This window comes from Erpetoichthys calabaricus, chromosome 7 (assembly GCF_900747795.2).
Source record: "Erpetoichthys calabaricus chromosome 7, fErpCal1.3, whole genome shotgun sequence".
Lineage (NCBI taxonomy): Eukaryota > Metazoa > Chordata > Cladistia > Polypteriformes > Polypteridae > Erpetoichthys > Erpetoichthys calabaricus.
In genome coordinates, this window is record NC_041400.2 from 176,293,117 (window position 1) to 176,313,577 (window position 20,461).

Consider the following 20,461-nt stretch of genomic DNA (forward strand, 5'->3'; position numbering starts at 1 on the left):
AATCATTTCTACGTTTGTTCATATTCTTCTTAAGATCCCTTTTTTATTATCTTTCTGTTTCTCTCAGCTACAATTTTGGCTCATGTTTAGGCTATGTTACTGACACTGGGTTCATTATTTTGACCTTTTGTTTATCTCCTGGTCTTTCAGTGTCGTAGGCACAAGATTAACACTGTTTAAAATTTAAATCTGTAATCTTGGACAGAGATCTGAAGCATTGTGCTAAATTTTGTAGTGGAGTCTTCATGATGAGATGCTTGGTGCCTCTTGTGAGACATTCCTTAGTATGTCCTAACAATTCATGAGCAAACTGCTGAAACTATAAAATGGCAGTGTGATGCACTTGGAATTACTTAAAAAAAAATTACTTATTAATTACCTAAAATACTTACATTTACTTAAAATAACAAAAATATTAGTATCGCTCTAAACTAAAGAATTAATCTAAAACACACATATGGCGTTAAGTATATTCACATCAAATGAACAGAAAAAAAATGTATTATAAAGCACTATTTGGAGGAGATTAATTTTACACCAGGAGATGGGGTAAGTTAATTATTTCAGTAGGACCTCTGAAATTTTTAAGTCCAATTAAGATGGGATTAGCTTTACAGCAGGAGGTGAGGTAAACTTGATGCTTTAAAGTGGGTCGGTGCCCATCGGTACTTTGTACTGTTCTTGCCTTACGAGTACTGCTAATTAAAATATGCTTACCATCAGTTCACGCCATATTAACAACCCTTGAATATAACAACACATCCGTTTACACCAAGGGGGGCACTCCCCAATTTTCAATAAAAATTGTGACCCCTTCAATTATTTATGCAAATCAAGGAGTACTGCCAGTTCATTATTTTCTACTCCAGGCAGCGACTAACGTCATTATTTCCTGGAGAATCTCCGCAATTTTAGACCCCCACACCCCCTCCCGCCTCCCCCCCATCACATAATTACATTTTACTGACATGTCTATTCACACGGCACTGTTATTTTTTAACTGACTTTTTATAGAAGCTGTCACACATGCACGCCTAAGGGTCACCTTCTAGGCTTATTGGAGGTAAGCACTACCACTCTGGGACATGAGGGGGGCTGTTGCTGATTGGTACCATCTCTTTTTCTTCCCACATTCCTGAGAAACTACCCACTGAGGGCAATTGACTCCACCCCTTCTGGTCTCTCTAATATAAAGCTGAGGTGCTCCTGGCAAATGTGTTGTCTCATTTTGCCCAGAACAGGCAGAAGAACGAAGCTCTTGCCTGAGTACTAAGCAGTTTAAGAAAACACAGAGTCCTCTTGTTTAATTCTTAATTTTTCGCTGCACTTTGGCTGCCATTATTTGATGCACTATTGAGTGCCTGTTCATTTTGGACATTGTAAATATTAAAAGTGGCGACCGGGTTGGTGCCCCCACATTTCCTCTGTAACCAAAGTGTTTCCTCAGTCAATGACAAAGGTAAAAGGCTCTATAATCTGTACTGAGAAATTAAAGTGATGTCCTTAAAAAGTTACGGAGATGAGTGGTTCGGACAGGACTAAAATTAAAGAACTCATACATTAATACAATAATTATTTTACCCTACCTCCTGATGTAAAACTAATCCCATCCAAATAGGGCTTAAGACACAAAATGTTTTCAGCGTGATGTTGGAGGTTTACCAATTCGTTACACAATAGTTTCTTCCTGCCTGGCACCCAATGCTGCTGGAATAGACTCCATCTCTTAGTGATCCTGAGCAGGATTGAGCAGATTTGAGAATGGCATGTCAGTAACAAACGTGTGACACTTGTAACACCTTCTTGCTGAGTTAAACAAACAGAACAAGCATGATAGTTCATTTGCCATTTAATTCATATGCTATTGTAAACAAAAAATACCTCTTATACAGACATAATAAAGACAGATGGGTTAAAATTGGACTGTCAATAACACAATGGCTTGGCTTGTTTTCTTCACAAGATTAGAGTTAATGAAGAATACCATGGATTTAGGGATCAAGCACGATCAATACTTCAAGCACTGTGTAAACACGTTTGAAAGGGTAGCCCATTATATTTTGTGTTTGGCAAGCCGTGGGCATTATGCTGTTGACGGAGTGAAAAATTCAGTCTTTATTCAGGTGAATACACTACAAAGCTTTTGCTTCAAATTGGAGCACATGAGACTTCTCTATCAATATTGAGAAAAATATCTATGAAACACATCTCTGGTTATTTTTGATTTCAATGGAGAATATTCGATGAGTCCACCAGAGGCTTGTTACTTAAGATCTGAAGTACGGTGTTTAACAAAATAGATCATTCGCTCCAATGCAATTGCTTCTTGCCCTTTAAAAATAAGATGTTCTGCAATGTAGAAAAATAAGCTTATGAATATGTTATATAAACAGAAAATTGATGCTCTGACCTAAGAGTTTCTTTAAAAATATGCAAAATGATAAAAATCCATAAGGAAAAATGACTTTTTCTATCTTATTTTTGTAAATCTATGCAGGTTCAAAGGGCATTGCTTTCAGTTTATAACATGTATGCATATCACATTTCTATCCTGTTTTCGGGTCACCTGCTGATAGAGCATTTTCATTGTCTATCATGTTTTTATTGTTGTAGTAATTTAAGGCTATGAAATGTGTTTCTAAATGACAACTTACTCTTAACTGGCAATAAAACTGAGTTCCTAAGAAGGATAAAAAAACTCAAGTTGCCCAAACAACTGCAAAGAAGCATAGTCAAGAAATATAAAAAATGTCATGTTCAGATAGTGAAAGTGGTGCTTAGTCTGTGAATAAACATTAATTATGGAAGCTTTAGAAAAACAAGATATCTTGGGATAACAAATAAGCCTGACACTCATGCAAGCGAAATGCTGCATTTAATTAAAAGAAGATCTGGCAGGGTTTAAGTGAGGAGGCTTTTAATTTAATGTAGTCACTATCTAGCGTGAACATTCGTTTTGCCAGTATTTTCTCATTACTTTATATCATAAAGAAAAAAGAGCATTAAAAACGGACATAAAAACACTTATTTGAATACAGATGAGCAGGAACCAGAGCCTATACTGGCAGCATCTGCCTCAAGGCAGGATGTGTGTTACCTGCAGGGCCCTCTCAAACACCCACCCACACTAACACTTACTTGGGATACAATTCAAATTTATATTAATTTTGCCTCTTTCCTTTATTGCCAAGTTTTGCTTTCCCATAACTCTTAAAAAGGAAAAGGCAAGTACTGTATATATGATTGAATAGATGAATACAGAACACTCTTTTATTTTCTTGTCTGTAAAGGGGTTAAAATAATGTTTTTTTTTTATGTAAAAGGTGCACCACCGACATCAGGACATCAAGTTCCAGTTCATTAGGCAGATGAGCTCCAATATGACTTCTTGTACCTGGCAAGGAATGTAAATTAAGAGTTGACCTTGGATAACAACTCCAGTTACATCATATCTACAGACTGACGTAGTGGTATGGTTGACTAGTGCTTTACATTGAGCTGACGATCTCATAGGATCAAGGTCAAGTCAAGGTTTATTGACTACTCCTCTAGTTAATTATTCCTATGCTTTAATTACTAAAATTTCTATTATTTGTTTTCATCAATGTAAAGATTTTAATGCATTCCAATTTAATTAAATAATTTTGATTGAGTTACATAATATACTGAATTGGGTATAGAAAATGGTATTGGATTGCAATACTTTTCTTAGTATTGTATAAACAGTTTGAAATTTTAGTATCATAACAATCCTACTCTCTATTGTGCCCAGGCAGCACTGCACAAGCACAAATCAAGAAGACAACTTCAGGACGTGATAACACAAGAAGAATGAAAACTGACTGCACAGCTAGCTATGCAAATCACAGTCTTCATTCACAGTGGTAAGATGTATGGAAGAAAGGTTAATTGATTCAATTGTGTTAAAAAAGTGTGCATTTTGAATTTAAAATATATTTTATTATGGTAAATATAAGTCTTTACTTATATGTTAACTATGGAAGATAATGGTGAGCTCAAACCAAGTGCTATGTGACACGTAGTCTATAGGAATTATTGTAAGAATACTAATCAACAGGGAGACGAAAATGTGAGCCAGAGCCGGCCCTAGACAATTTCGGGCCCAAAGCAAACTGATACCGACGGGGCCCGACCCCTTCAACTAGGGGGTCCGATGCAGAGCTTCGGCTGCCAAGCGATTTCCTGCATTCTGAGCTGCAGAAATGCGTTTTCCCGGCATCTTCAACCATCGCTTTTTGACGATTTCCGTTTGACACTGACAACCGTAACCGTAACACACTGACAGGAGCCAAATTTGCAGGCTGTCACAGCAGACTGTCGTACAAGGCCCTGAGTGAAGGGTATGAGTGATGGAGGTCGGAGCGGGCCCGCATAAATGTCTTTAGTGACGATACATTAAGAGATAAAGCTACATTTTAGCCAGCTTTTGCTGTTTCCACCAGGCAGCACATGGAGGTAAATAGCTAGGCCAAGCACTTTTTTTTTGCTTTTTATATTTTTTATCTATTTTTTTTATTTTATGAAGATGAGATCCACATTATTTTGTTTTTACATTTTTATTCAGTTTTAAAGCTTGTTTTCATACTTTCGAGATATTCAGATTTCCATATAAAATAACTTACTGCCGTGGAGGCGGCAACAGGCGTGCGGGCCTGAGTGAAGCGTAATGAAGATTGGAGTGCCAAGTGGAGATGTCCACGTGGAGTAATTAGGTGATGGAATATGTTGCCAGTGAATTATAAGTATAAAAAAATTAGTAATAGAGGTTGGAGTGAAGGAGTCTGTTGCTCCATTGGGCCCTCTGCAGCAGCGTCGCGCATCACAGGAAAAAAAAAAAAAACCTTGGGCGCAGTGGGCCCCTCTAGCTGTGGGCCTGAAGCGGTCGCTTTGTTCGCTTCGCCCTAAGGCCGGCTCTGTGTGAGCAAACATAAGCCAAAAAATAGCAACCGTGAAGAAAAAACAAGAGCACAGACAAAATCCAAATCAGAGTCAAACATCAAAACTGAGTTCAAAAGACTAACGCTTGGGCCTTCTTGTAAAGAAGCTAACTAACGTCTTGATGGTTTTTTCAAAGAGTACCCACCATGGGATAAAGAGTCCTGTGACCACCGGCATCTGGTAATGAAACTGCTGTGACCTCTGCGGTCACGTGATGCTACTCAGAATGTCATGTAAATACATTTAAAAAACGATGCTAATAAATGTAAACTTTGCAAAATAATTCAATTAAATAATAAACCATAAAAATGAAAGTCTTGATTAAAAAAACTAATAATAATAATAATAATACATTTTATTTATATAGCGCCTTTCCCATGCTCAAGGCACTTACAGAATATAATAAAGAACGGCAGCGTATACAGTATATAGCATTGTACAAACCAGATAAATAAATAAAGAAGATTAAGACAGTGAATTCTGAAAAAAAAAGAAACAGACAACATAATTGATGGTCTCGCACACACACACACAGGTTACATTAGCATCTTGACAGAGAAGTAAACAGAGAAGGGTAATAAAGTCAAATAGAGCTAAAAGCCTTCCTGAACAGATGAGTTTTGAGTTGTTTTTTAAAAGAATTCATGGAGTCAGCTGACCTGATTCATTTCAGTAGGTCATTCCAGAGTCTGGGCGCTATACAGCTGAAGGCCCTGTCACCCATGGAGTGTAGATTAGTGAGGGGCACAACAAGATTACCAGAATCAGAGGACCTTAGTGGGCGGGCAGGCACACAGTGATGGAGAAGGTCACTGATGTAGTTTGGTGCGAGGTTATTTAAGGCTTTGTAACTTATTAGTAGGATTTTATATTCGATTCTGTAAGACACAGGGAGCCAGTGGAGACGGAGCAGGATGGGTGTGTATAAAATGCTCCAAATACTACATACATTAAGGTGGTGTGGGTTAAAAGAAAAAAAAAGAAAAACAAAACAAAACAAAAACAGATAAGAAGGATTAAACAGAGCAAAATGAAGTTTAAAGCAGTTGAAAACAATAAACTTGCTGCTCCTTCCACCTTCCTTTAAAGGTATTTAGTCCCTAACTCTAATGTAGTCGGCTTAATGTGTTGCCCATCAGCACACTGTACCCCCAGCTCATTTCCGTGAGCTCTTTGTTGTTATCAATGACATCCGTTGGCAGGGATGTGACTGATATGGCACTGACATCATAATTATGAATACTATTTAAGATGGCATTGTGGTAATGTCGATGCCTACGTTTTTTTGATTAAAAACAAAATAATCTCTCTTTGTGATTGCTGTACAGTATTTATTTAAGGAAAAGAAGGCAAGATTTTTTTGTCGTGCTTTTCTGACCATCACATTTTTGTTTTCTATGCTGGGTTTTGGTCCTGCGGTGGGTTGGCACCCTGCCCAGGATTGGTTCCCTGCCTTGTGCCCTGTGTTGGCTGGGATTGGCTCCAGCAGACCCCCGTGACCCTGTGTTCGGATTCAGTGGGTTGGAAAATGGATGGATGGATGCTGGGTTTTGACAATCATGTATGGTGACATTTGGCTTTGACCTTGGCCTATTTTAGACTTTTCTTTGCTTCAGGTCCTGGTCTATCACTAAGCAAAATTCATAGGCCTGTAAGACAAGCACTTTTCTTGCTCAAAATATGAACGGTCTGGATTTACAACATTACTCAAAGGAATGGTTTAGAAATTTAAAAGGTACGATTGGCTCACATCAACGTTGTGCCCGAATAAGTTATGTCATTTACGGCACTTTTTCAAAGACCAATTAAACACTTTCATAAATACTTGTTTGCTTAATTTCCTATAAAATATGCAGTGCCTAAACCACATAGCCTAAGAATGTAAACATTACATAAACTGACAGATCATCAGTCAAATCCTATATACATCTTACTTCTTTTGATCTGCTGATTTACACACTTGCGTCATAAGTTACATAACCGGAACCAAAGCATGAAACATTTGGGGAAAGGAAGTCACCAAATGTTCTGAACACTGTATCATTGTGTTTTTTCAACTAAAAAAGTAATTCTTAGAGATTCAGCAAACATTTCTAAAATATGTACTATTAAATATGTTATTAAGTAAGAAAACTACTATTGAAAGTGAAGAATTTTTTACAATACTAAAAACAAAGAATGGATTTTATTGTGTAAAAGGCTGAAATGTCTGCATAGCAAGGTAATACATAATGATATCCAGTAGAATATGAGAACATAAGAATTAAAAAAAATTGACAAAAGAGAAAAGACCATTCAGTCTATTAAGCTCACCTGTGTAGTTAATAGCTAAGCTATCCCAATATGTCACCCAGATAATTCTTAAAGGTTGTTAAGGTTTATGCTTCTTCTGCACGGCTTGGAAGTTTCTTCCAGATTCCCACAACTTGTTGAAGAAGTGCTTCCTGGCCTCAGTCCTAAATGCACTCCCTCTTACTTTTCACAGTTATCCTTGAGTATGAGATGTACATTCTGGCTTCAGTTGTAAGTGCTCTTTCACTTAATTTCTACTGATGTCTTCACATACGTGACTTACTATACTAAAACCTCTGAAAATTTGGAAGATGTGGATTTAGTCAAAACGCAGTTGTATCTGCTCGGGACTAAACAGGTTTATTTCTATGAGCCTGTCAAGAGTACAATGTGACCTAAAGTCCTGGGATGTACTTAGTTGTTCTCCTTTGCAAGTGCTGCTATATCATTTTTGTAGCATGGTTACCTGAATTGCAGACTATACTCCAGATATGGTCTCACTAGTGAATAATACAATGTAAGCATTATGTCCTTTGATTTACAGTCAACAGTTTTTACAGTATAACCTAACATTTCATTCATCTTCCTAATAGCTTCTGCACATTGCTGATAACATATCTAGGAGAGTTATGATCATACAACTGGTATGCCAACATAGGGGATTATTTAATTACTTTCTAAAAATATGTTTGAGCAATTATCTTAATTATCCTTTCTTATGATTTCTGAAGACTGATCACCTTTAATTTAGTGATGCACAGCAAGTAAAAGCAAACACCTAATTAGAAAAAGGATAAATCTTTCCCCTTCTAACTAGCACCCTTGGCTGGAACATGTGCACATATTTACTGGAACCAGGTGGAGAAGGAACCCATGAGCACTAAATAAATTCACTTGACAGACAGAGTCAGTGAAGGACAATTTACAGATTCTGAAACCAATTGTTTTTGAAAGTAAGGTGTAAGCTCTGTAATTAAATTGGGAATCAGTCAGTCAAGCAGGCACATGACCAAAGCGCTCCTCATCATCCACTAGAAACCACCACCCCCCATTCAAAATGCTTCTGGGAGACAGTCAGGTGTAAATACTATACACTTTACTCAGTAGACAGTTCACGGCACCTAATATTTTAGGAATTAAACGTACACATTGCTTATCCGTAATGAAAATGAACAAAGCTCTAAATGCTGTAAGAGGTTTTAGTCAGGCTAGATCATGCCTTCAAGTGTGAATGTTTACTCTTTTTGGTGCTTTTTTATTTCTCCCAGCTCCACTGACTGTCTTCTTCAGTAAACATTTTTACTGTGTAAAGGAGTATAACAAAGGAAGAAATACTGGGAATGAATTTTGATAAAATCAGATTCATTAAATGATAAAAGTGTGTCAGAATATACGATTAGAGGAAGCGTCCTAACTATTTGCATTACCCTGGCACTATGGATAGATGTGCCCATAAAAAGGCAAAATAGAGGAATAAGAGATACAAAGCAGGTACTTTTCTGTTAACAGTGTGATAAAAATGGTGGTCTTTAACCCACTGTACATTATACATATATAAAAAAATGTGTGTACAGTGTGTTAAAGATACAGTGTTACATAAATACACACTGTATAGATGTACTGTGTATACACTTGCAGACACATAAACATGCATACACACGCACGCACACACACACACAAGCACGCACGCACACACACACACACACACACACACACACACACACACACACACACACACACACACAGAGTTTACAAAATAAAAAAGCCTTTACAGCAGCATCTCAAAAAAAAAAATGAAAGCTTTATTCAGGCCTTCCAATCTGGCCCACCTGCTGCAATGCCATCAGCCGGGAATAATTTGCAGTTTTAACCAGTGCCTCGGCAGCTCTTTTTGCCCGCTGTTGAGGGGCTCCTTTGGGGACAGCAGGCAGCACTGAAAGCACACTCTCCACAGTCAATTCCTGGATCACCTGCTGCTCTGTTCTCGCCTGGAAAAGAAGTAACACAATCATGCTGGGAACACCTCGTTAATTAATAGCCTTTTGGGATGGGAATTCAGATTTGAAGAGAAAAATTGAAAAAAGAAATAAATAAGAATAACCCAGATGGCTAAGCAATTCTGAAATATATAAATCGTTAAATTTATTTGATGTTTAGTTGTCGCTACATAAAGATTTTTAAACAGTGAATGTATTAACATCACTTAATTTAATTAGTTTAATTTAATTCAATTAGTGTAATTGCACTTTAACATTCAAAGCTGCATAAAGACAAAAATAAACACACACAATGTAATACACACATGAACAATTACAAACTCTACAGTAAAAATACCTTGTTCTTAATATACTTCTTAGCATGTAACATGGGAAAATAAAGATAACTACAATTGACTATTTTTGTGATTTCCTCTCATAAAGTATATATACACAGTACAACAACTACAGCTGGAAGATTGGTGGTGATCTAAATATAAGGGCACTGCTACTAGGAATGCAGCTTGGATATCCTAAGTACTGAGGATGGGACAGCCCTGCTAAAGAGTCACATTACATTAAATAAAACTGGCTGCTCCATAAGCATTTGTCCCAGGGTAGAAATGCAGCTTGAAGGTAAGGCAGATGTCACATTATGTGAGTTCTAGTCAGGGATCTGTCAAATTCCTCGAACACAGTCACTGATTGTTTTGCCACACGATGTCAGCTTCAGTGGCATAAAATTGTTGCCTATGTCACATTTACCATTTGGGTGCTGACCATCCAGCAAAATTATGTTTGCCCCTTTTTCGGAAAACCAATAGAGCCAGTGCTATATGAAGAGTTAACAGTTCAGCTGCAATTTCTGCCTTTATTTCTCTTTTCCATTCTGTTATGATATGTAAAACATAAAACATCAGACAGACAAGCTTTCTTCTGTTTGTGAAGTCTAAAGCCCCCTTGCTGCCTGACAAAGCACTGCATGAAGGATAAATAGCTGTGGTGAGTTCAGTCACAGTCGCAGACATTTATTTCTTTCATCCATTCTGTTTTAGCATACAAAATGAGAGATACCAGAAAGACAAGCCTCTCTTCTGTTTGCAAGGTTCAAAGCAGCAGTGCCCCTTATTCCTAATCACATTCTATGAATTGCACTTCCAAAGGAGTATTCATTGGTTGTCATCTCTCCTGCACATATAAGCCCGGCCTTATGACTAAAGACAAAATGAAACCTGTTTGATTTTATCATAGTGAGTCACAGACTAGAGTTGCTTGGTACAGTATCTCACAAAAGTGAGTACACCCCTCACATTTTTGTAAATATTTTATTATATCTTTTCATGGGACAACACTGAAGATATGACACTTTGATACAATGTAAAGGAGTCAGTGTACAGCTTGTATAGTGTAAATTTGCTGTCCCCTCAAAATAACTCAACACACAGCTATTAATGTCTAAACCGCTGGAAACAAAAGTGAGTACACCCCTAAGTGAAAAATGTTCAAATTGTGCCCAAAGTGTCAATATCTTGTGTGGCCACCATTATTTTCCAGCCTTTTCTATCTATCTATCTATCTATCTATCTATCTATCTATCTATCTATCTATCTATCTATCTATCTATCTATCTATCTATCTATCTATCTATCTATCTATCTATCTATCTATCTATCTATCTATCTATCTATCTATCTATAGTGCATCCGGAAAGTATTCACAGCGCATCACTTTTTCCACATTTTGTTATGTTACAGCCTTATTCCAAAATGGATTAAATTCATTTTTTTCCTCAGAATTCTACACACAACACCCCATAATGACGATGTGAAAAAAGTTTACTTGAGGTTTTTGCAAATTTATTAAAAATAAAAAACCAGAAATCCCATGTACATAAGTATTCACAGCCTTTGCTCAATACTTTGTCGATGCACCTTTGGCAGCAATTACAGCCTCAAGTCTTATTGAATATGATGCCACAAGCTTGGCACACCTATCCTTGGCCAGTTTCGCCCATTCCTCTTTGCAGCACCTCTCAAGCTCCATCAGGTTGGATGGGAAGCGTTGGTGCACAGCCATTTTAAGATCTCTCCAGAGATGTTCAATCGGATTCAAGTCTGGGCTCTGGCTGGGCCACTCAAAGACATTCACAGAGTTGTCCTGAAGCCACTCCTTTGAAATCTTGGCTGTGTGCTTAGGGTCGTTGTCCTGCTGAAATATGAACTGTCGCCCCAGTCTGAGGTCAAGAGCACTCTGGAGCAGGTTTTCATCCAGGATGTCTCTGTACATTGCTGCAGTCATCTTTCCCTTTATCCTGACTAGTCTCTCAGTCCCTGCCACTGAAAAACATCCCCACAGCATGATGCTGCCACCACCATGCTTCACTGTAGGGATGGTATTGGCCTGGTGATGAGCGGTGCCTGGTTTCCTCCAAACATGACGCCTGGCATTCACACCAAAGAGTTCAATCTTTGTCTCATCAGACCAGAGAATTTTCTTTCTCATGGTCTGAGAGTCCTTCAGGTGCCTTTTGGCAAACTCCAGGTGGGCTGCCATGTGCCTTTTACTAAGGAGTGGCTTCCGTCTGGCCACTCTACCATACAGGCCTGATTGGTGGATTACTGCAGAAATGGTTGTCCTTCTGGAAGATTCTCTTCTGTCACAGAGGACCTCTGGATCTCTGACAGAGTGACCATCGGGTTCTTGGTCACCTCCCTGACTAAGGCCCTTCTCCCCCAATCGCTCAGTTTAGATGGCAGGCCAAGTCTAGGAAGAGTCCTGGTGGTTTCGAACTTCTTCCACTTACGGATGATGGAGGCCACTGTTCTCATTGGGACCTTCAAAGCAGCAGAAATTTTTCTGTAACCTTCCCCAGATTTCTGCCTTGAGACAATCCTGTCTCGGAGGTTTACAGACAATTCCTTTGACTTCATGCTTGGTATGTGCTCTGACATGAATTGTCAACTGTGGGACCTTATATAGACAGGTGTGTGCCTTTCCAAATCATGTCCAGTCAACAGAATTTACCACAGGTGGACTCAAATGAAGCTGCAGAAACATCTCAAGGATGATCAGGGGAAACAGGATGCACCTGAGCTCAATTTTGAGCTTCATGGCAAAGGCTGTGAATACTTATGTACATGTGCTTTCTCAATTGTTTTATTTTTAATAAATTTGCAAAAACCTTAAGTAAAATTTTTTCACGTTGTCATTATGGGGTGTTGTGTGTAGAATTCTGGGGAAAAAAATGAATTTAATCCATTTTGGAATAAGGCTGTAACATAACAAAATGTGGAAAAAGTGATGCGCTGTGAATACTTTCCGGATGCACTCACTCTATCTATCTATCTATCTATCTATCTATCTATCTATCTATCTATCTATCTATCTATCTATCTATCTATCTATCTATCTATCTATCTATCTATCTATCTATCTATCTATCAGCACAGACAGGTTAAGGGACTCAAGATCTTTCAGTAAGTCAGACACAGGGATTGAACCTGTAGCTTTGCACTTACCCATTGCGTTAAATGCGTTAAATAGATAAAGAAGCCTGTCTAAGGAGAGCTCAGTCTATTTATAAATTTAACACACTCCTCATCAAGAATAACATTTACTGGATTATCATGCCACATATTGTGGGTAACATTTTTCTGTACACCTGCCAAGCACTTTGATTTAAGCTTGTTAAATAACCTGGATAATTTCTTCTACAAAAAAAAAAAAATCACATAACATTATTTTATTCTAGAAAATCTCTAGAATATTCCAGGAAGATAAAAGAGCTATACCTGGAAAAGAAAACAATTGTACAATGCCTGGGGTGAAACATCAAGGAGGCTCTTCAAGGTATGAAATTTAGAAATGCTTGAATTGCTTCTTTTAGCTGTTCAAAAGAATTCAAAAAGATGCACTGCCTGTGGTTTTGCTGTAATTTCTATTTGTATGTAAAAATGACTGAATGTAAAGCCTATCAGAAAAGGAAAAGGTCTCAGATCATAAATTTTATAATTTTTTTTTAGTCTGCAGAAAAGAATGTAGATCTTCAAAGCTCATTCCGTGTGTAAAAAAACATGTACAATATTTTCATAATCTGTAGGACTTCATACACTGTCTACTGGTTAAAAATAGTTTTGTCTTTTACCTTTTTTTATATTTTTAACCAAAATCTACTTTCTTCTTTTTGGATCTACTTTTATGTAATAGTAGCCATGGTACCTGTCAAAGACAGATAACAGAATAGTTAAATAATAATATTTGCTATCTCTTGTTCCTCTATATTTGCGTGGATGTGACTGTTTCTTCACCAATGCACACTCTCTCGAGTGTGTACCTGTAAACTCTCTCAGCATGCTTCATACACCTTTACTCTTCCTCATGCATCTCACACGCACACTTTGTCTTTCACCACGTCACTAAATCAAAACTGACCAATCACACCAAAGCCAAACTGAACAATCAGATTGCTCAGAGGGACTGGACACACAGACCTTAGTGTTTTATTACATAGTAGATTGTTCTTCTATTGTATGGGAAAGGAACAGAATTTCTCTTGCAAAGCTTAAACTTTTACTTCAAGATTGTTAAAAACTTTGCTGCATATTGTGGCAAGCCTCATTGGAGAAGAGAAACTACCCTTGGATATGAACCTGACATTTTTGTATACTATTATGTTATGAGCAAAATGTACTTTAAAATACTTACATATTTAGATAAGAACTGCTTGAGGTTTTAGTTTAAATAAGTGTCTTGATTCTGTGGTGCTGTAAGTCCAGAGGTATTTAAAATTTTCTTTTCAAATGGTATGAAAAGTGCTGCTTGGCCACGTATGTTTTGCTAATAAGTGCATGCAAAATTACTGTATATAAGCACATACATTGGTTAGTCAGCAGACTCTACAAGTTTCGCCTCTGATATCAGAAGTGTAAAACAGCTTTATGAGCCAAGGATGAGTCCTGAGCTTGTAGCAGAGCCACATAAAAGGTTCAGTATTGACTTTTGTTCAGTATGTCCTGTGTAAAGTTTGCTTTTAGGTATTTATTTGCCAAAATAATTGGGGCTATTAGTTTAAACAGAGAATGGTAGGATGTGGTGGGGCTTGGTGGGTATTGTAGTTTAGCATGTTTGTTGATTAATTACCCTATATAAATCCGTGGGTAGGGCTGCCAGGGAGACAATTTTTCATTTCAATTCATTTGTTTTCCATAAGAAGTCCCAGCCAAGGAACAGACTTCATAGCCAAAAACCAGGTTCTGTAGCATCATTGAAGCTAGTGGAGTATAGTTTCAAACCGACCTGTTTAACATTGCTCATCCTCTTAAAGAAGAACAACTGTGATGCTTTTGTAAACTTTGGGTCTTGATGTTAGGATTATGGATTATTTGTTTTGGGAAAGCTGTTTCTGTCAAGAGAGAACTCAGCAACATCCTTCTGTAAGCTTTCTGCATTTACCTCTGGTCTGTTCATCACTTTTGGGATTCTTAACTTATTTGGAACTCTGTAAATACAGTTTGGTGCTCATGTTTGTTTATGCCTTCTGGTGCTGTGGGATCCGAAGAGAGACATTGGTTATTAGAAAGAGGCAGCAGAGTTTGTGCATGTATAAGAACAGTTTCCTGCTGTGATTTTTAAACCACATTTTTTACAAAATTATTTACTGCATTTTAACCTCCACATGGACACTGTGTTTTTCTATGGATTGTTTATTTATCTATACTAATAAAAGGCAAAGCCCTCACTGACTCACTGACTGACTGACTCATCACTAATTCTCCAACTTCCCGTGTAGGTGGAAGGCTGAAATTTGGCAGGCTCATTCCTTACAGCTTACTTACAAAAGTTAGGCAGGTTTCATTTCGAAATTCAAAGCGTAACGGTCATAACTGGAACCTCTTTTTTGTCCATATACTGTAATGGACTGCAGCTCGCTGGGCGTGGGAGGCGGAGTTGCGTATCGCGTCATCACGCCTCCCACGTAATCATGTGAACTGACTGTGAACACAGTACGTAGAAAACAAGGAAGAGCCCCAAAGAGCGCTGAAGAAAACATTCATTACACAATTGAGAAGGCAGCGAAACAATAAGAAGCGAGCGAGTGACGCATACAAGCATATTCATAAGTGCAGCTACTGCGGAAACAAAGCACTGTGTAAACCGTAAGTTTAAATTAAGTTTATAGAAATGCTCCCGCTGCCGTTTGCAATACCATATTCGAGACATACAAGCTTAATGAGAAGACACGAGGTATAAACGAGACTTTGGATCACTTTGTAACAGAGTTAAAATTGCTGTAGCGAGAAACTTTTAAGTGCCGGGTCTTAGCTAACATGAAATAAAGCCGTGGACATCGCAACATCACACAAGAGAGCGGCTCACGTGAACTGACTGAACGCAGCACATGTGATCACTCATTACACAATTGAGAAGGCAGCGAAACAATAAGAAGCGAGCGAGTGACGCATACAAGTATATTCATAAGTGCAGCTACGGCGGAAACAAAGCAAGTTTAAATTAAGTTTGGCAAGATTGCTTTTCTCCTGTACAACTATACGTTGTATTCTCAACAGTAAGCTTGCACGACTTGGTCATATTACAACCGGAGTGCTGAACTGACAATGTGGTATACAAAGAGAACTATAACAATCGTAATAAACGAACAACAAAACAGCAGAGAACCCGTGGATTAAATAAAAAGGCTGCTTCCTTGGCGAAGCAAGGAAAAAGGATGGCCTTATATGGCGTTCATTTATAAAACAGCGGAGAAGCTGTGTAAAGACTGCTTCACAAAAAAACAGCAGAGCGCCATATATGAGCAGGCAGTCAGCTAAAGAAGGGAATCAATAAATAACTATAATCATAATAAACGAACAAAAAATAGCGGAGAATCCGCGGATTACATAAAGGAAATGGGTACCTGAACAGAAAAGTGAGTCTCAAATACCTACACAATAACTATAACAATCGTAATAAATTAACAATAAAACAATACAGAACCGCTAAGCAAGGAGAAAGGACGGCCTTATATGGCGTTCGTTTATAAAACAGCAGACAGGCTGTGTAAAGGCAGCGTCACAAAAAAACAGATCCTTAACAAATTGTTATTGGTATATTTTCCCTCAATTTAAAAAGGTTTTCTTTTCTAATTAATTAAAATTTAAAAGCAATACTTCACAGCTGCGAAGCGCGGGAATTTGGCTATATGCAGTGAGTGTGTACGCCTGATGAGCCCAGAATTAGGGCGAAACACGTGTCGCGTACTCTTTGCATTATTTGACAGTAAACTATTTTCAACCATTCTATGATCTGCTTCTCACAACTGAGGGCACCGTGGCGGATGTTAGCTGACTTGCTGGCCAACCATAAGCGTTACCTGGTAGGTAAGCGTTACCTGGTAGGTAACCACCCATACAATCAGATTGTGACACAGACTACGAATGCTGTGAATGTAATTACCCCGATCTATATGCTGTCAAATAAACGAACCACACGCCGTGGCACAATGTTAGGGGCTTCGCCTCTAGCGCTGACGCCTGATGAGCCCAGAATTAGGGCGAAACACGTGTCGCGTACTCTTTGCATATATGTATATGTATATATATGTTTACATAACCTCTTTAACACACTACTTCTCCTCTGCGAAGTGCGGGTATTTTGCTAATCTATACATATAAAAGGCAAAGCCCTCACTGACTCATCACTAATTCTCCCACTTTCCATATAGGTGGGAAGGTGAAATGTCGCATGCTGATTCCTTGCAGTGTACTTACAAAAGTTAGGTATGTTTCATGCCCTACTGCAACACCCAAGGGGGGGAAACCGGTGTACCCCCTAAACTGTATATATAAATAGGGGAAACCCCTCCTCACTATTTCTGCGAATTCCAATATACGTAGGAAGCCCAAATTTCCCATGCTCATCCTTTACACTGTACTTACATGTACAAACATTAAGTATGTTTCATTTCGCGCCATGCTCCATAACGAACTTTCGAAAATAACGTCTTCTTTTTGGCGGTTCTCACGATTAGCCTGTAAGGAACTTTCGGAACTGACCTCTCCTTTTGACGGTTTCATTTCTTATTTCTGTTAACAGAGGATTTATTTCTCGGCAGAGATGCCGCCCATCTTTCCCCTTCCTTTTTCTGCCCGGCCGCTGTCCACGCACCTACCACGTGGTTACTTCTCACATGGCCAACCGTATGTTGCATGCTCAAGAGTAAGCGCAGCAGACAGCTCGGTCATTTTACAGCCCAAGGGCAGAACTGCAAATGTTGTTTACAAAGAGATCCTTACATCCTAAAAATGTGCATTTGTCATACACAACATTTACAGTCATAAATGAAACTCTTTATAATTATCAAATTCCCTCTCAATACTAAAATAAGTCTACGACAATTACATTGACAATCATGTTACGTTATTTTTAAAATGTTTCCTTTTCTTTTTCATAACTTCTTTAACACACTTCTTCTCCACTGTGGAGCATGGGTATTTTGCTAGTTTACGATAAGACGCACAGCAATCCTTGAGCACTGTTTGGTTTTGATGAATTTTAATAAAAGCACAAGACACTTTTACACCTACCCCTTTGCTGTAAGTGACTGCCCTTATTTGCCCGGCTCATCTCGGATCACGACTATTGACCGTTTCAAGTTCAAGAGGCTCCAGGAAGCAACAAAGGAGAGTGGAGCCGACCTGGACCATCACAATATGCTATTGTAAACTACTGCTGCAATGACCCCAGTTTGGGTGAAGTGGTTTGAAAATGCTATACCTCTTTATTAAAACCCAAAAACACGATGACTGTTTCCCACAGTGTAGACAAATGGCCAATGTTTGTAATATTATCAACAGAAAAGTGGAACAGAGCTCTGGGAGAAATATGTAAGCAAGCAAAAAAGGTGACATTATAAAAGATTACTATTACTTGCAGAATGCAGGTCGAAGGTTAAAAGCTTCATTCTTGACTGTGTAGGATAAACACCACCACACCCTTACATCCAGACTGCAGATTATTTAGCTCACTTGCATTACTGCCTTTACTACTGCTGACAAATTTAACAGTCACATTCTCCCCCTAAATATCCAGATATTGTTACACCTATGCTGATAAATATTTGAAAGGAGAAACTAACAGAGTGGGTTTCAAAAACTTTAAGTTTGATTTTACCAGTTGTAATTACTTCCTAACTAAACTGGGCTGTTAGACTCTCCAAATTAGAAAAAAAAATTGCAGGTACTGTAAATACAAGAAAAGTGAAATCTTATCTTTTTTTTTCTTGGGAAGAGATAGAAACCCACAGATTAGTAGAGTTTACTCCTGCCATTATGCACACTGGCATTGTTAGAATATATTGACATTTTAATTTTGTTGTTAAATTATATATGTGTACAGTGATAGCTAACCAAAAAGGCACTGCTGAAAAAAAGCGCTTAATTGTCCAAGAAAAAGTAAATCAAAGTAAAATATAATAACTGAACTACAAGACGAAACAATGCTCAGGGTCGCTGCCTCATGGATTCTGTGTTCGGAGTTTGAATCTCATGCCTGGTTAATGTCTGGATAGAGTTTGCACATTTTCCCTATGTTCGTATGGACGTTTTGTCATGTTATTTCCCCGCATACCCAAAGATCCATCCATCAATCCATTATCCAACCTGCTATATGCCAACCACAGGGTCATGGGGGTCTGCTGGAGCCAATCCCAGCCAACACAGGGCGCAAGGCAGGAAACAAATCCTGGGCAGGGCGCCAGCACACCGCAGATACCCAAAGATGTGCAGGTTAAGTTAACTGGCACTAAGTATGTGTGTCTGCACTCTGCAACACACTATTACCCGGTCTAATGTTCTTATACACTTGGCACCTAGTGGCCTTGAATTGAGTTAAATGAGTTTGAAACTGTATGAAAATGAGAATAAATGGCCAATGTTATGAAGTTTTATAAACGCTCAACAAAATAATTAATATACAAATACCAAACACTGTCCTAATTACTTTAGAATGCTTCATGGCAAGCAGACCCAGATTATTTGAGCAAATGAATGCTTACTTATAAAGCTCCCCTTTGTTAAATTACAAAATCCACCATCACATCATTTTTTAACATTACCTCATGCTCTCTGGTGTAATAACTCATCCTCCCGACCTTGGCCATACTAATCTAAGCTCTCCCTTGGGAAACTCGTACTACCACCTGGATTTTGTCTTTACCCGTTTACAAAGGCTTTGCAAGTCGACTTTGTAGCATACCAATTAAGTGCTAATTAATTGGTATCAGCTCACATTTGAGGTTCCGTTTTCTAGCTGAGCTTTGATCCTTACTGACAGATAAGGAATCTATGCTGCCTCTCATTGTGTGCTTTGGATTATAGCCAAATAAGCTGCAAAAAAGTCTCCCTGAGCAGACCAATAAATAAATAAATAATATAAAATAAAAAATCCACATAAATGTTAACCTTCTCTTCCATTTTCATTCTGTCAAGTTTATATGCTAAATTCACAAAGATGACTTCTATCAATAAATAATCAAACAAATAAACAATCCTGAACAATTAGGAAATAACATAATATGACAATTTGCACATTACTAAAGATTCAAATACTAAAGAAGTGAACCAAAGCAGCTTCTTAAATGCTAAAATTTGCATATCTCACTAGTTAGATCCATATTCTCAAAGCATATCACTTGAATTTATTATGCTTTAACTGTACAGCTAATCACAAAATAGCTGATTCTGCATGAAAAATGACACAGAAGAATTCTGAAATAAAAAAAGAATACCTCTCATTAATAGTATACAAATATTTCAACTTGCATCGCTACTTGTGTATATAATTAATATAAATCTCTTTCTATCTCTCTCTCTCTCTAAAGATAGATAGATAGATAGATAGATAGATAGATAGATAGATAGATAGATAGATAGATAGATAGATAGATAGATAGATAGATAGATAGATAGATAGATAGATAGATAGATAGATAGATAGATACTTTATTAATCCCCAAGGGGAAATTCACAATTGTGAATTGTCTTAAAATGTAAGGCAATCCAACATGAAGAGGTCCAAATCACAAATCCAAAGTGAGGCCAAAAAGCGGAGCACAATCCAGGAAATCACAAAAGCATAAGAACTCACTACTCCGTAGCGCATGGAACCTTAGGAAATCCTCACCTTTATAGAGCTGAGGGCAGTTCCTGGTGGTGTTGGGCAGGTGGTTCCGCCTCTTG

At 38.0% G+C, this 20,461-nt stretch overlaps 1 protein-coding gene across 1 annotated transcript in view; it reads right to left on the reverse strand.

The window, feature by feature from the left end:
- The window catches only part of LOC114654898 (uncharacterized), a 352,238-nt gene that overhangs the window by 60,350 nt on the left and 271,427 nt on the right, over positions 1 to 20,461 (reverse strand). The window contains exon 8 of the mRNA XM_028805743.2: positions 9,081 to 9,239. Coding sequence (XP_028661576.1) covers positions 9,081 to 9,239 — 159 coding nt within the window. The remainder of the gene's footprint in view (positions 1 to 9,080; positions 9,240 to 20,461) is intronic.